General features: G+C 38.1%; 1 protein-coding gene across 7 annotated transcripts in view; it reads right to left on the bottom strand.

The window, feature by feature from the left end:
• Nucleotides 1-181: 181 nt before the first annotated feature.
• Nucleotides 182-15259, bottom strand: part of PPP1R13B (protein phosphatase 1 regulatory subunit 13B) — a 69418-nt gene continuing 54340 nt past the window's right edge. For 2 of the 7 annotated variants that reach the window (XM_014871881.2, XM_014871879.2), the window contains exons 8-18: nt 14678-14842; nt 13698-13878; nt 11837-11992; nt 8961-9130; nt 7612-8113; nt 6321-7087; nt 4638-4775; nt 4427-4560; nt 3545-3711; nt 2585-2784; nt 182-1719 (exon numbers count right to left, since the gene is read on the bottom strand). In XM_014871881.2, the coding sequence (XP_014727367.1) occupies nt 1678-1719; nt 2585-2784; nt 3545-3711; nt 4427-4560; nt 4638-4775; nt 6321-7087; nt 7612-8113; nt 8961-9130; nt 11837-11992; nt 13698-13878; nt 14678-14842 (2622 nt within the window). In that variant the 3' untranslated portion in view covers nt 182-1677. The remainder of the gene's footprint in view (nt 1720-2584; nt 2785-3544; nt 3712-4426; nt 4561-4637; nt 4776-6320; nt 7088-7611; nt 8114-8960; nt 9131-11836; nt 11993-13697; nt 13879-14677; nt 14843-15259) is intronic. The other 5 variants (XM_088166566.1, XM_014871883.2, XM_088166564.1 and 2 more) reach the window with 3 other exon arrangements.

Below are 15259 nucleotides of genomic sequence, written 5' to 3' on the forward strand. Positions count from 1 at the left end.
AGTTAATTTGTCCCAGTTGGAATACTGGGATACTAGTGCATAGGCACATCTTCAATGAAGCTGGTAAAACGAGGAGGAAAGATGTAACCTTGGCAAGGTACAATTAGTGCTTTCATGCAGACTCTCACCAAAGCCACATCTGCTGTTGAGACCTCTATAAAGAGAGTGGAGAATGCAGCCATGCCTTAGCAGTACTTTATTGTGCACATTTACATGTTCTCTGAATTAGTGTATCATAGGCTCTTGAAATCATCACATTCATGTAGCAAATTCTTCAACAATAATACCCTTTCACTTTTCACCACAATATATACAGTTAATGCTGACCTGTGGTAAAAGCAAGTTACAGCACTGCAGAAATGGATATATAAATTATACACAGAACTTGTACATGAAGAGTTAATCAAATTGCATACTGTTAAATGGGAGAAAATTACAAGAAATATGGCTAAAACTTATAACGGGAAATTCAAAATATACTTTTGGTATATAAAATCATGTACAATTAAAATTCCAGTGAAGTGCCTGTTTGTGGGGTTTTTATTTTTTGCTTGAAACTACAATGTAGTGGAACAGGTTATTGCATAACTTGCCTTGGCAGCAGTTGTAGGCTGCCAAGAACCACAGAAACTGTCCTCAAATAAGCTATTGCCTTTCTTAAATCCTTCTCTAAACCTTGTTCCTTTCTTCTCCTCAACTTGGCATCTACATGACCCTCTTTCTACTTCTATCCAGTCCTTCATATTTTCTTCTAGACTGACTCAGGCAGACTTCAGGTGACACATTATATCCCTTACCAGACTCTTACCCTTTTCAACTATTGCACTTTCATCCCTGCAGACATACAAATCCCTTAAGCTGCTGCAACTTCAGTACTAACTGTTGTGTCCAGGCTGGACGAGCTCGGGGGGTTAGTAGGGGAACCTTTACATTCGTAGAGGTAACACCGGTGCTATAGGCTGAATAATAATAAGAAAATAAAACACCAAGTGAAATATTGTGTAGGGACTTTGAGAAGTGTACAAATACTGTTGGTTTTGTTAGTTCTCTAGCTTGATTCTAAATGCAAATAATGCAAGATGCTAGACTAGGTAAAGCTTTTGTTGGGGTTGTCCAGACTAGGATTTAAGTGTTTAGCATGTTGCCACCTAAAATCCTAGCCTTCACCAAGCTTTGGTAACTACTTAATTATGCATGTAACAGGTGAAGATCTCATGTCCTAGAACCCAAAAAGTTGATCGGTAATGAGAACTCAACATTCACTGGTATTGAACAGAAATACCCAAAATCCCGACATGGGACAGTTACTGTGGGGGATTGGAGCAAACTGGACAGTGCATCTGCACTCTGCAAATGACACCTCTGAACACGGAACACAAGAAAGCTCCTACCACAGAACTCTGACTCAAAACACTGCGTTAGACGAGAGTTGGCGCAACACTGTCGGTACTGGAGGTATCGCTCTCCTCTCAGTGCTCGGTCACACAGAAACGATCCTCACTTACAAACTGCAGATCTTGGAAACTGTGGATGCTGTCCATTTAACAAGAGAAAGCACCATTAAAACTAAGTCTCATAGTTTTATTTCTCTGTGTGAAATGATCAAAAATGATGGCTCCAGTGTATGTTCTAAGTTTCCAGTTACCAGCATGGTACTGCATTGTCGTAAAACTGAATTCAAGCAAGGGTTCGCTGTCGAGGTTTTATTCGTGGATATAACTAAAAAACAGAATAGCAGTATTAGGCTTTGCATGGTTAATACCAACTTACATAATTTATAACTAAGGAGTACTTATTAGGCAGAACTGAGTGATGAAATGTTTTGGGAGGTGAGGTTTTTGTAAGCTTGGGGGTGTTCTCACGCAACTCCTGAAAAACAAGAAGCTGGAGGAAAAGGGCTGATTTACTTCTGCCACTGGCAGCAACGTAGCTGCTCTGAAAATGACGTGGTGCATTTAGCTCAAGATCCAGAACAGACAAAGGATGCTTTTACATAAGTACAAAAATTCCCTGTTGAGCATTCCAGAGAGCTTATTTCCTGCTCCGCAAGGTTTTCTTATGTATTTTGTCCTCAGTAGCTCTCTACTTAGTCACCTACCATTCCTGGCCTCTTGTGACAGTGTTCCATCTGTCTGAGCAGCATAAACGATGTGCCCACAGTTGTCATCTTCAAGGCTTTTTCCTGTTTTACACTCACACACACACCTATGTTCTAATCTTGAGCCAGGTATTAAAAACCTTCCCAAAGAACTTTCTGAACCAAGGCTTCAAGCTGCCTAATGGAGCCACCAAGCTTTCCATAAGGGCTCTATATTTTAGCCAAGGGGGAGAAAAAAGTCTAATTAAAGCATAAACTATATTAAATATACTAACTTGCTTAATGACAACCAGCACCAATCTCCTAACAGTAGCCTCTCCTGTTTGTTTACAATGGCAGAGAGGCCGGAGAGAATAAGGATAATCTGCTTTATACCACTTCATAGTGCTGTGGATGGTGCACAGAGGGATTCTGACCAAGTATTTCTCTTCTGTTGCTACTTCAGGAGCATGTGAAATATAGAAGGGAGAGGGTGAAAGAACTTACCCCAAGGAGGTTTTTAGGCACATAGCCTTCCTTGTCATTGAGGCGGGCCCACCACCACTCCGTTTCATTGTCATCCTTGCGCCTCAGAATAGTGATGGCATCGCCCTCGTGGAATGACAGCTCGTCATTGTTCTGGGCTTCATAATCCCACAGAGCATACACCACCCCTTTATTCATCACTCCCAGCTTCTCCTGAACTCCTGTTAACAACATCAGATGGTAAAATAGCCTCTTTTTCCCCTCTGAGATTTTTACTATTGACATGGTGGCCCAAATATTAATCTCCTGTTAATACCATTTCATGAACAGTTTTCAGCACTTCCATGATGAAATGATGTTAGAAATTTAACTACATGATAAAACAGTATCTTACAGAGTAATTTAGAGAATGAGGTTTTTCTCTTTTATTATACATGCAGTGGAAAGTGCTTCCTACAGCAAACACTTGAGGCTTTCGGAACTCACACAATGTCAGATCTGACAGAGCCTTAATGAAGCTTTAATCCTTTAATGGAAATTAAAAATTTGTCTGCTCTATTGAAGTGCTTTTCTTGCAAACTATATTTTAGTTACTACGCACATTCTGTAAGTTAATTACTCAAAGTATATTTCTTTCTTTGTGTGAACTGCTAGAAATTTGTGCATCTAGAAGTTAGGAGTCTCTCTGTCAAACTACTTGCAACTCACTGTTATGGTCAAAACCTCCCTGTAGAAGCATCTCCTTGAAATGAAATTAAAAGTTTAAAAATCTTAGTATTTGAAGGAGTCTGTGAAGTAATTCAAAACCCAGAAGGACTAAGACCAACATCACAGTGAAATGATGATTCTGGTTTTTGCACTTTGAAAGCACAGGGACATGATGGACCATATCATCCGGTCTGGGGCCTAAGCAGATGTTTCACACAGATCAGAGGGACAAATAAAGATGAATCTTAGAAAAGAGTTAGTGTCACAGCTTACCATACAAAAACTGGGAACACTGAATATAACCTTCTTCCATCTCCTCACACTTGTCTGCAGCAGTTTCTATATCACTTATAGTTGAAGCAAAAATAGCTGCCCCAGATTCAACCAGTAGTTTACAGAGATGAACACTATTGCAAGAAGCTGCACAATGCAAGGGTGTCCTGAAATAAAGCAAAAAATGTACATGTGAAAAAAGAAGCTTCCATAAATCCTGACTTTCATGGTGTCATGTAGAGCCTGTCTGTTTTAAAAGGAAATTTTTCTTTACATTTATAGTATGTGTATGCATTGTCTAAAACCCGTCAAGCAGCTAGGGTGGATTTCAGGATTTACCTGACTCCAGTAAAGCCAAGAATTATGAAACAGATGATAGCAAAACTAACAATTTTCACAGCTTACAAAGCTGTTGGGTGTAAAAGGGTGTTTTCCACTACAAGGAAACCTGAAAGGTAAAAAAAATCCTCACAGAGGTGAGGATTCACACTCCCCCAAGACTTCTGGAATGCTACAGCTAAGGTGAGATTCTTCAAGAACACCAATACCTATAGTGGGATCTACAATGAAGAAACTTAAACAAATTAACTTTTGTCATTTGTTATTTATAGTTTAATTATTTCAGCATCTGAACAAGAAATGCAAGTCTACCACTAATTATCACAAACTGTAATCTAATTTATGGTTTAAGTGTGCTTGCTCGGGAACTGAACATGCTGTAACCTTGCATTTGAGTTCATCTCCACCTACAGCTTAGAGAGTACTCATTTGCTGGGGATAAAGAGGAAGGAAATTGTTCCCTAAACAGGTCTCAACTACATCTTGAATGTGCATCTAAATGGTGTTTCTCCCAGATACTAGGTTAGTAATCTTGACACTTACCACCCATCACTATCTGCTGCATTTACATTTACACCAAAATCGAGTAGGAACTTCACAATGTGGTGATGACCAGCACACACTGCATTATGCAAAGGTGTAATGCCTTCATCATTTGGTTTACTGGGATCATCAACCTGTTGAAAACACAAAATAGTTCAGCACTTTTTTTTCCTGAACGCTGCATGAGGTTGCCATTGTTTAAAAAGCTTACCTCATATATGATTCGTTGTACCAGATCAAATTCACCCTCCAAAGAAGCATCTAGGAGGAGAGCCAAGGGATTAAACTTCACTCTCAAACCATGGCCTGTTCTTTCTGAGTTGGGTTTCTTCAAGTTGGTACGTTTTGTCTGAGTAGAGATGAAGGTTGGAAGGCATCATTTCAGGTTATACAAGTAGAAAAATTATTCATTTATGAATCTCATCTTCCTTAAATGGTATTTAGAACTAAGCAATCATTTCTATTTAAGTCTCTAAATAAAAGGCTTGATACATTACTACATTTTATGCAGTTAAAAAACAAAAAAGCAAGCCAATATAGTTTCAAAGCTTCTAATTAAAGACCGTGAGTACAAGGAATGAAGTACTTAAGTCAGTGTTTTAAGCATCATCATCTTAATTGTATCTAATATAAGCTGTGCATATTACTGGTGGATTATCTAAAACACTGAAAACTTTTGCTTAGACTAGAAAGCACCACACAATTAAGCCAGAGTCTGTACTTAGAGGAATCAATGCCTTGAATTAGCAGGAGTCTCTGTTGTAGGTCAGGACTGGCAAGTTGGGAGTTTTGTTGCAGGAATGAAAAGTACAGAACGAGAAGCTATTTTATGTGACATTCTAGCAAGTGTTATCAGAAACAGCATTTTCAAGATCTGAAGCACATTTAAATGTGTTTTGAGAATATTCTGAATCCCCTACATGTGTCCTTGTTGCTTTCCGGGGAAAAAAAAATCTATTATTAACTACAGCTTTTATAGAATGCTTTTAGTGTCTAGCTCTGTAGGATCTGTTTTCACTTATGGTCCTATATAGGATGGCTATTTCAGTTGGGAAAATTAACCCTCCACATTATGAATAATATTAGTTACTAGCATATCCCATTCTCTCAGAAGTATCCTGGCCCTTATGCTCATGGAAAATACTTGTGCATACTGCAGTCGAATTCTCAGAGGAATGCAAGATTCTTAGCTGAACCTAAAAATGAGGATGAACCTTGGTTTCAAAGAGTGAGTGATATCACAACAACAAAGAATAAAATCCATTTTCTTCTGTATTTTTCAATTCTCCAAATGTGGTAGATTTTGGTAATGGCAAGTATTTAAAAGATTTTAGTGCAGCTGGAGGATGGACTTTGGAAGCAATTCAAAGTATGTGACAAGCCCATTAGAAGAACATTTCTGCTATCACAAGCCAGTTGTGCTGCTGCTAGACTTAGCCCTGGTCCATCTCGTCTAAGAGGGCTAAAGGAGTGCAGTTTCCCCAGAACACTTATTTCAGCTTGCCTGCTATCAGTGCTTGCTTGCACTGATATAACTATTTGTATGAACCTAAGGGTAGGCTATCTTTGAAGACCCGGATGGATTAAAAAAAAACCTAAAAAAAATTTGCAATTCCAGAATTAGTTCTACAGCAAGAACCTCCAAAAAGTTGAAAAATACATACACAACCTCCTGCTACCTGTTTGCATATTTTCCTTATTAAACAGCTAGAGCAGTAAAGAAACTAATTCATCAGAATTCTCCCTGGAACTCCCCTGGTTTTCTTTCCTTTTAATATCATGAGACTTCAAGTGCAAATACATCGCTGAGCACAAGCTTACTATATTCCAATTATGCCTAAGCACAAAGCTAATTCTGTAGTTCACAAAGCTGTTCTTTTGCTTTGTTACTTACTGCAGGAAGTGGAGGAGGAAGAGCAGGTGGCAAAGGAGCTTCATCTTCTACTGGAGAACTGACCTCTGGTGTGGGACTGGGTGACTGCTCAGTAGAAGGAACTATAGCAAGATTGTTGTTGTTGTCTTCAGTTGTCTCAGGTGTTTGATTTGTGGTTTCAGTGCTTATCAGCTCCTCGGTAGCAGGAGAAGGTAACTCATTATCATTGGCATCTGATGAAGGGGGTGGTTCATCAGGGACAGGAACTGTAGGTTGCACGGGGATTGGTTCTTCAATATTGCCATTGGTGCTGGCATTCCCATTATCAACGTCAGCTAAGTTGCCTATGAAGTCCTGTGGATTGCTTGGCTGATAAAAAGGAGCACTTTCTATCCCTCCAGCCAGGGTATTAAAGCGCTGATATAATAATTTTTGTATATTTGGTCCACTCGGGCCCTCTGGCTCGGTGATGGAGCTGCGTTTCTTTAATGGCCTTGGAGCATTGGCCAATTTTCTCCTCAGAGCCTCGAGGTCAGCATCACTCTGATACCGTAGGGGCGAGTGCACAATAGGGGTGAGCTTAGTAGGACTGAGAGGACGGGGAATGTTTTCCACATTGCTGTTTTCACTGGGTGGTGGAGCATTTTCCAGCTCTTGCTCTTTTTCAGTGATCTCAGTCTGAGGCTGAGGTTGTGGCTGTGAGGGAGACTGGGCAGGCAAAGAGCCATGAAGGAATGGCAAGGGTGAGGGAGAGGTTGAACCAGACTGTAATACAGGCTTTCCATAAACTGAAGAAAAGAAAGATGGAAAACAGTGAAGAGCTGTTCTTAAATTACATTAAAAAATATTTATATAAATAAACTTGTTTGACACAGAAAGAAGAAAAATATTGTTCTGAAGACTGTCAAAACAGAAATAAATACTTACTTGTTGGTGATGCTGATGCTTCTTACAATTATAAGCTACAAGTAGAAACTGGACTGTTTTTCCTCTTTCATGAGGAAACAGTAAGAGAAGAAAAACTCTCTTATCTAGACTCTGTTCTCTCAACTTATTTACCAAAGTACTGATAAACTATCCAGGCTATATTGCTCCAATTATATCCTGTTGTAAAATTTAAAGATAAATCAATGCATACTTATTGATAACCTCAAAAATATATTGAATTATTTTGCTGCTATGCTGCATACACAAAAATAACTTTCCTCACAGATTCAGACAAGTTTTCCACACCAATATGGGAAGTCAACTAAGCCAAACAAGTAGATCTTAATGTATTTCAAAGAAAAAAAAATAGCAAAATATATTCTACCTGCTTTTACCGACTTATTTAAAGTATTGTACACAGCTTGTTGGTAATTCTTTGGTGGTGTTGCTTGCTGAAGATACACTGAGTAGATGGAACTGGAGTTCACTGTCTGTGGCCCTTTTCTGGGAGACTGAGGTCTGGATCCTTTGTCAGCGAGAAAAGGTCTGATTGCCACAGTCAAAGGCAGTTCTGGCCTGCCCTCTCCTCCGGGGAACAAGGGGGGACCAGAGGGTTGATACGTGGGGCTGGGAGGGACAGAAATTCTCTGCTGGATCTGCTGTGAAGAGCTGGGCTGGTGCACGTTGCTGGGCGGCGGGAGCGGAACTGGCCTTTGCCGATTTGCTACACTGGTGCCAGGTCTGGGCAGGCTGCCATCCTTCCTTCTTTCTAGAGAGTTTGTAGAACCTGTTCCTAATGGAACTGGGCTTGGATAGGTCCCATAGTTCTGAGGCAACTGCTTGCTTACACCAGGAACTGTTGGTGGCACCTTCCCCAAGTCAAGACCCTGTGTAAGAACAATAAATAGCATATACCATTTAATTAAATAAAGTACTTCTGAGCAAGAACATTCCTTTTTCAACACACCATACTAGCAATCTTGTGGGACAGAAAAGGAATCAACATAAACAATTTGTGTTCCTTTATCAATAGATATGATTACACCTGAGTTTATCTGAGGATCTCATCATACTCAGACAAAGGCCACTGTTTAAAGGCACTTTCAGCTGTAACACATTCATATCAATTCAGAACTACTTGCATACATGCAAAGCCTGATTAACCTGTTCTAGGTTCCAGATCTCAGTTGATCTTGACAACACATACTGTCAGAGCTTACAAAAACAACTTAAAGACCAAGTCCTTATCCTTTAAACATTATAGTCTTAAAGAATTCATAAAGTACTAGCACAACAGTGAACACAGACACCACAAGTAGTCCCACTTAAGGATGGATTAAATAACATTTTTGGTGAGATTTTTATGAGGAAAAGAGTACATTGAAAAAGTAATCATCCACACAAAGAAAAAATACTAACAAAGATATGAATTAGAAAAACATGAAGGAAGGAGGAGAGGATTAGAAGAAGCAAAAAGAGAAACGGGGAGACTAGATATGTAAAAGAACAGGAAGGAATACAAAGTACTGACATTGAAACAAACCCACACTTTTTAATGTGACAAGAACAGAAAGGAACAGAAGAAATACAAAGGTAATTTTCTTTATGACTTTTTAAATAAACAGCAGCAGGGAAATGGAATGTGTATCTAATTGAAATGAGTTCAACTATGAAAGCCAAATGTTCATAATTGCAGCAAAGCAGATCTATAAATATATCACAGATGAAACCCACCAGCTTATCAGTACTTCCTAATACTGAAGTTGGCAAAGGCTGGCTGGATATAGTTCCTTGTTTTAAAGCAGTATCCATGCTCGATTCTTTCCAGTCTGTGTTGGAGATCTGAGGGGGTTTTACCACAGGGGCTGAGCTCTGTTTAAGTATCGGCCAGTTTCCATCATTAGCTTGAAAATAGACAAAAATACTAGATTTAAAAGAATCCATACTAGCATTGCAAGCAAGCAATACAACATGTGAAATAAAATAGCTTAGATTACAGTGGGATTAGTTTGATTCTAGAAGTGAGATAAATCATTAATAATATTTGATTCAGAAATCAATATTGAAAGCCTTATCACTACAATCTGAATGTGCTGCAACATTCAAATTGCACTGAAAATTTCTATAGAAAAAATATGATGAAAATTTTGGCTTGAGTGTTGCATATTCTGCTATTAGAAGGCAAACAAATTCAGAGTAAAAAATCCTTGCAGAAACACTTCATCAACACAATTCTTTGGACATTATCCAGAGACACTGTCAAATTACACTAAATGTTAAGTCTATGTAAGCCCTGAATGGACTTACTCCAAATTTAAACTATGGTTACCAGATTCATACACCCATAACAGGATGTAAGAACTCCCTTCAACAGCAGGGTGGAACAAAAGCACACATTCCTGTGCTGGAAGTGGTGGTTAACTCACCTTGTGTTTTTCCTCAACATACTCACCCAATTACAATTGCCTCAGAGATTTAAATATTAAATAAATTTATGAACTCAGCTGACAACTTTAACTCACAGTGTCAAGACACAAGTCATGGGCTTTTATCTTCATCATGTGCAAAAAATCATGCAAAGCTGCACATAAACTGAGACAACAAATCCTTAATGAAGTCCTAGATGCATTGATGTTACTTTATTAACTGTGTGAGACTATTTAGTTTCAGTTTTCTAAGTAAGCAAAAGACTTTAAGTAGCCTAAGAATTAGATATGATTTATAGAAACTAAATAGATCCCATGTTAAAGCCAAGGATTTGATTTGACTCTACAAGATTAAACTTCAGGCATCTCTTCCTCTAAGGAGGCTGGAGATCATTCCTCCATCCCTATGGCTTGTAATTGTTTTTATGGAGCACTTAAATCAGGAAAGGTGACATGTAACACGTACTTGACTTTACTACAGGATAGCACCTAAAATGGAGGGGGACTGGGCATGTGTGAAGATTCAATGAGATTTCTGGACCCCACAGTAATACAATATCAAATGAAAATCAGGTATTTAGAAGCCAAGTTTCCTATTTCAGTTCTAAGCCTCTAGAAAACTGAATCAGCACGGCTATTTCTAGAATTCTCTGTCTAGTGTAGTAGATAGTCTCAAAATAAGCTGCATAGGAACATTCTGATGAGAATGAATTTTCCATCACCACTCTACTTTCTATCCATGAGCATTATTCTCTTTGTTGAGTATCTCTCAAAACAGGATTAATACTTGCATATTTTTACACTGAGAATACAGTATATAGTCCAGAAATCACTTTTCACACTTGCAAACTGCCAGGAAGTAATGAGGCCCAGCTTTAATATTGGCATTATCTAAGAGCTGAAAATGTTGTGGGTTTTGTTATTGTTTTTAATCACCTGGTTATCAAAAGCGAGACCAAAATAAAGGCAAATTTTCCAACTAGGCACTGAATTAATGCTTATTGTACAAAATACACAAGACATTCTGTACCTCCAGTAAGGTTACAGTCCAGTAAAACCTTTGTTTTTGAAGATCAGTGAAAGGTGTTATAATTGATTCATGCTAAACATGAAAGCATCTGGATATTTAAGTTTAGTTATGAGGAAAGCACTTACAGAAACAACAGCAAAAGACATGACAAATTTAAACATCTTACCTGCGAATTCAACACTTCTTTATTAAAAAGACAGATACACAAAAACTTATTGTAATCAGCATGTGTACTCCCAAATTCTGAGGTAGCAGACTGGAAGTAAATTGAGACTCTCTCTCCTCTCTCTGACCTACACTTTGAGGGTGGGGAGTCAGTAACACAAGTTGTCCAGAGAAGTTGTGGATGCCCCATCCCTGGAGGTGGTGTTCAAGGCCAGGTTGGATGAGGCTTTCAGCAACCTGGTCTAGGGGGATCTAATGCCAACACCCTCCTGACAAGGCCACCCCAGCTCCTGCTCTGAGCCACCCCACAGCTAACTGGCTCCATCTTCCCCTCCAAATACACCCTCTTCTTGCCTGTGCCTGTAAATGTAATACCCAGTGTATTTCAGCTCTCACCAGGCCATTGTGCATTTACATAAATAAGACAGTGACACACAAACACAAAAGGTTTTGTGCATTTTCTCTGACTTTACCTAAAATTTTTGTAGGTCTGGATCCGGGATACTTACTACAGCAACTGAAGCACACTCCAAGTCCAATGGAAGGCAGCAAGACTGGGTATTGACTTGGACAGAGTGAGCTTTTATCCCAACTCTGGGGTCAGTGCAACATGGAAACTTCAAGTTTCCCACAAAGTAACTCCAACTAAGCCTGTATTTTATACATCTATCCAATCCAAAATATTCTAAAACACGCTTTAGTGATTGCCAGAAATTTCTAACATTTAGAAAATTTTGGGGTTTTTCAGAGAAGAAAACTCATCCCTGGTACACTGCTCCAGTACTCCTGGGATGAATTTGCTGCAAATCTGTTTCTTTCAAAGATGAAAAGCAACTTCTCAACCAATTTACATTTCAACAGCATCTTCTACACGCCAGACCACAACACAAGTTCTAAAGATGCTGTTTAATATGCATCTGTGTGCAAGAGCTCAGATGATCATATTAAAACTGAGTTCTTAGCTAGCCAGAGATCTTCTACGGACTCACAGTGCTGGGTGTCAAACAGAGTAGGTGCCAGGCGGATGACATTGTGAACAGCAGACTGAAGAGAAGTGGGAGGTGACAGAATAGGATCCACTATTATGTCTAAATCAGAAACCTTCCAGGTGTCTGGAGATTTTTTCACACACCCACAGTCTGTCTCTACCGGACGCACCAAGGCAGATCCAGTTACACAGAAAAAGAAAGAAAAAAGTGGTGGAAAAATTATAACAATGACAATGGAGAACATTAGAACAGGAACACTCAGATAATGAGAAATAAAAGCATGACAGTTGAAACAAATTCTCAATTTCTTTTCTTCCTGGGAGCATATACGCCTCTCCTTACATAAATCTATTTTACAGAACCTCATTCAAGTACCTTCAAAATAATAAATACAAAGTCAGTCCTAAGGCAGAATAATTACTTTTATAAGATTAAAAGTCCTGAGGTAGGTCTAGAAGTGGGTATATATATTTTGGGAGCTTGATATTACAAAATTGTGGGTTTTAGTTGATAAACTTAAAAGTTAGGAACTGTCCTTTTCCATATGTGGAAGAAGGATCCATGAACCTGAAAACAGAACTGTTGCAAATCTGTACACAATTATGTCATTCCATATTCTTGAGACTTTTCCATAAAACCACAGTGATGAGGTCTGTACAGATTTTTAATACTTTTAGCTGATAAAGGTATTGCTAAATCACTAATATCAATGGGAAAAACTGGTGTATTTTTAAAAAGTTCTGTTTGGCCAGTTTTACTTCCTGACCTTAGGGTTTTTTGGGGGGGGTCAGGGAGGGGAGGACATTTCTGACATTCTTTCCTACAGAGATGCTCAGACTGTCTTATCTCCATCTCTTCCTCCCTTTTTGGAAAGCATGATGCGAATTTTGCTGGAATATTCAGTTTTAAATACTTGAATGTTTGTGAATATTGCAGCAGCTTTGGTCTCCTAGTCATGCCTTTTTGATCTTTCCTAGGAGACTGGGTAAAATAAGTCCTGTGGCTAGACCAATAGAATCAGGCATTTTTATTTGTATTAGGTATACTTTCCTAGCTTATAATTTCTTAAGAATTCTGATTTTTCTAAGGTATGAGCAGACAGGTAAGATTTGCTAGAACTGAGAACTTAAGGCACAAATATGACCTGCTTTCTTCAGTATCCAACACAAATTAAATAATAATTCTATTAAAAAAATTTAGATGGAATTATTAATGATGGGAGATACGGGAGTCAATTTTGGACACAAAGTTCTGGGGTGCTCTGGAGAGGCAGCTTCTTCACTAAATAAATGGGCAGAAACAAGTAAACAGCATCAATGTTATGGTTATTCCATTTCAGAAATGCCTCAAGGACCATAAATTCCCACATCTCAGATGGTGCAAAAACCTCTCACAGTTTTATTCTATTTTCCTATTTAGTCTCCTTCTGAGAAGTATTATTATTATTTACTCACTAGCTTTATTTTACTTGACAAAAAGAAACATACTGTAAATAGTTATTTTATAATACAGTTTTCCACAAAGTTGATTTTATTATTATATTCAAACACACAAACTAATTGAAAAAGCTATTAAAGACACAACATAGAATCTGTGAAGAAAACGTGCTCCTTTTAGGGATGTACCAGCCAGTAAAATTTCAAAGAAAACACTTGATTTCCTAAGAAAAACTCATGGAAAGAAGCAAAAATGCCACAGATCAAATGACTGATGTTCAATTCACAGAACAGTATTAACACATCTGAAACTTGCCTCCTCCCCTACGCCAATTATGCCAACATTAGGTCTCCTAAGATTACTCCTTTTCTTTATTGCCCCTTTTCAAACTATATGTATTAATAAACGTCACACAAGTACTTACCAGATTTTGATCTTCCATGTGTTGAGTTAGGAGCAATGGTGAGTGACTGTGGCTTAACTGGATCTACTGGTACAGTGTAAGTGCCAGCACTGGGAACTTGGATGTAAGGTCCTACTGCTGCCACCCTTCCTGAAGCACTCAGGGATGACTGGGGCGACGAAGTTCCATTAATGCGATTCAACTGAAAACAATCAGACAAACTGAAACGTCAATGTCCATTTAATCTAGACCTTTCTGCATGAACAAGAAGGTCTAAACTTAATTATCTAGAGTCGTTCACTATAGCATAGCTAGGACACCTTAATAATTAACATACTCTATGTTTCTACAAAAGAAGAAAAAAAGTATTAGAAAGCACAAATTTTATTCCTTAAAATCAACACCTCATTAAATTTCTTAGGCACAGCACATACATCTCTTGTAGATACCTTTATCTCTGTAAGGTGTCTTTCACTGCTCCTTTTTCAAACAAATGGTCTAAAATGAGTTCTTAAACAAATCAAATATGTATGTGTTGGGGACTTTTTTAAGCAATACCTCCAGCTAGTAATACATCTGGAAATCCAGAATTCATCTCTTAAAATCTTTCTGAAGCTCCAGACAACTATTAAGCCTAACTTTATCAAACTATTTATTTTTTATACATTTTCTATGCTGGAATTTAAGTATTTTATAAAATCCAGTTTTTTAATGCATTCATGCTTTTAAACACATAGCACATAGTCATACTTTCCTTCCTAGAAATATAAACTTTTCTGATTTTTAATAAAATACAGTCTGTGCCACAAAGAAAAATAAAAGGAAACATATCCTGTCTTACAGGTTTTGGAAACCTATGAGAAACCTTAAAATAGTTTTAAGAGACTTCCTATTTTTATCACAGGTAACTGTATTACTTGAGTGGGAAAAAGTGAGATTCTATGTAGCTTTTATAGGCCCTTGATAAACTGAAGTGTGGCCCTTTTAACAGTTTATCTTACAGGAATGTTTTCTTTTTGACGTGCCTCAACTTTTTTCTTGTACAGACGTTCGCGCAGCTCGTTGATTCGCTTGTCCATCATGGCCACCTCCATATTGCGTTTGTTTAGGAGTTCTTTCTGCTGCTGCAGCTTGGAGTTCTGCTCCTGGTTAAGCCTGTTACGGATCTTCAAAAACAAAAAAAAAAAAACAGAAAAAAATCCCAAAACACTTGTTAGAACAGTTCTTGTTCTGTCTCTTAGCAAGTTGTTTTTTAATGCAGTGTTAAAAAAACCCAAAGGAATTTGGATCAACAACTTGTTCTAGTGTCTCTAATTTACCCTTCCGCACATCCTGTCAAGTTAGCATTTGCAATCATGAACAACTCTTAGAAGAAAACAGTGAAAAAATATCCTAAAAAAACCCCTAGTGGATGCCTATCAAATACATACAGACTGCATCCCATTTATAGAAAAATGGATTGAAAAATTAGGCAGAAAGACATTTCAGAAAATTCTACTGTGAAGAACTAAATCACAGAAAATGTTTGTTTAAAGTTATGCTTACCCAAGACAGTTTGTCTATCACGAAAACTAAGTGATACA

Source organism: Sturnus vulgaris, chromosome 6 (genome assembly GCF_052056855.1).
Source record: "Sturnus vulgaris isolate bStuVul1 chromosome 6, bStuVul1.hap1, whole genome shotgun sequence".
Classification (NCBI taxonomy): domain Eukaryota; kingdom Metazoa; phylum Chordata; class Aves; order Passeriformes; family Sturnidae; genus Sturnus; species Sturnus vulgaris.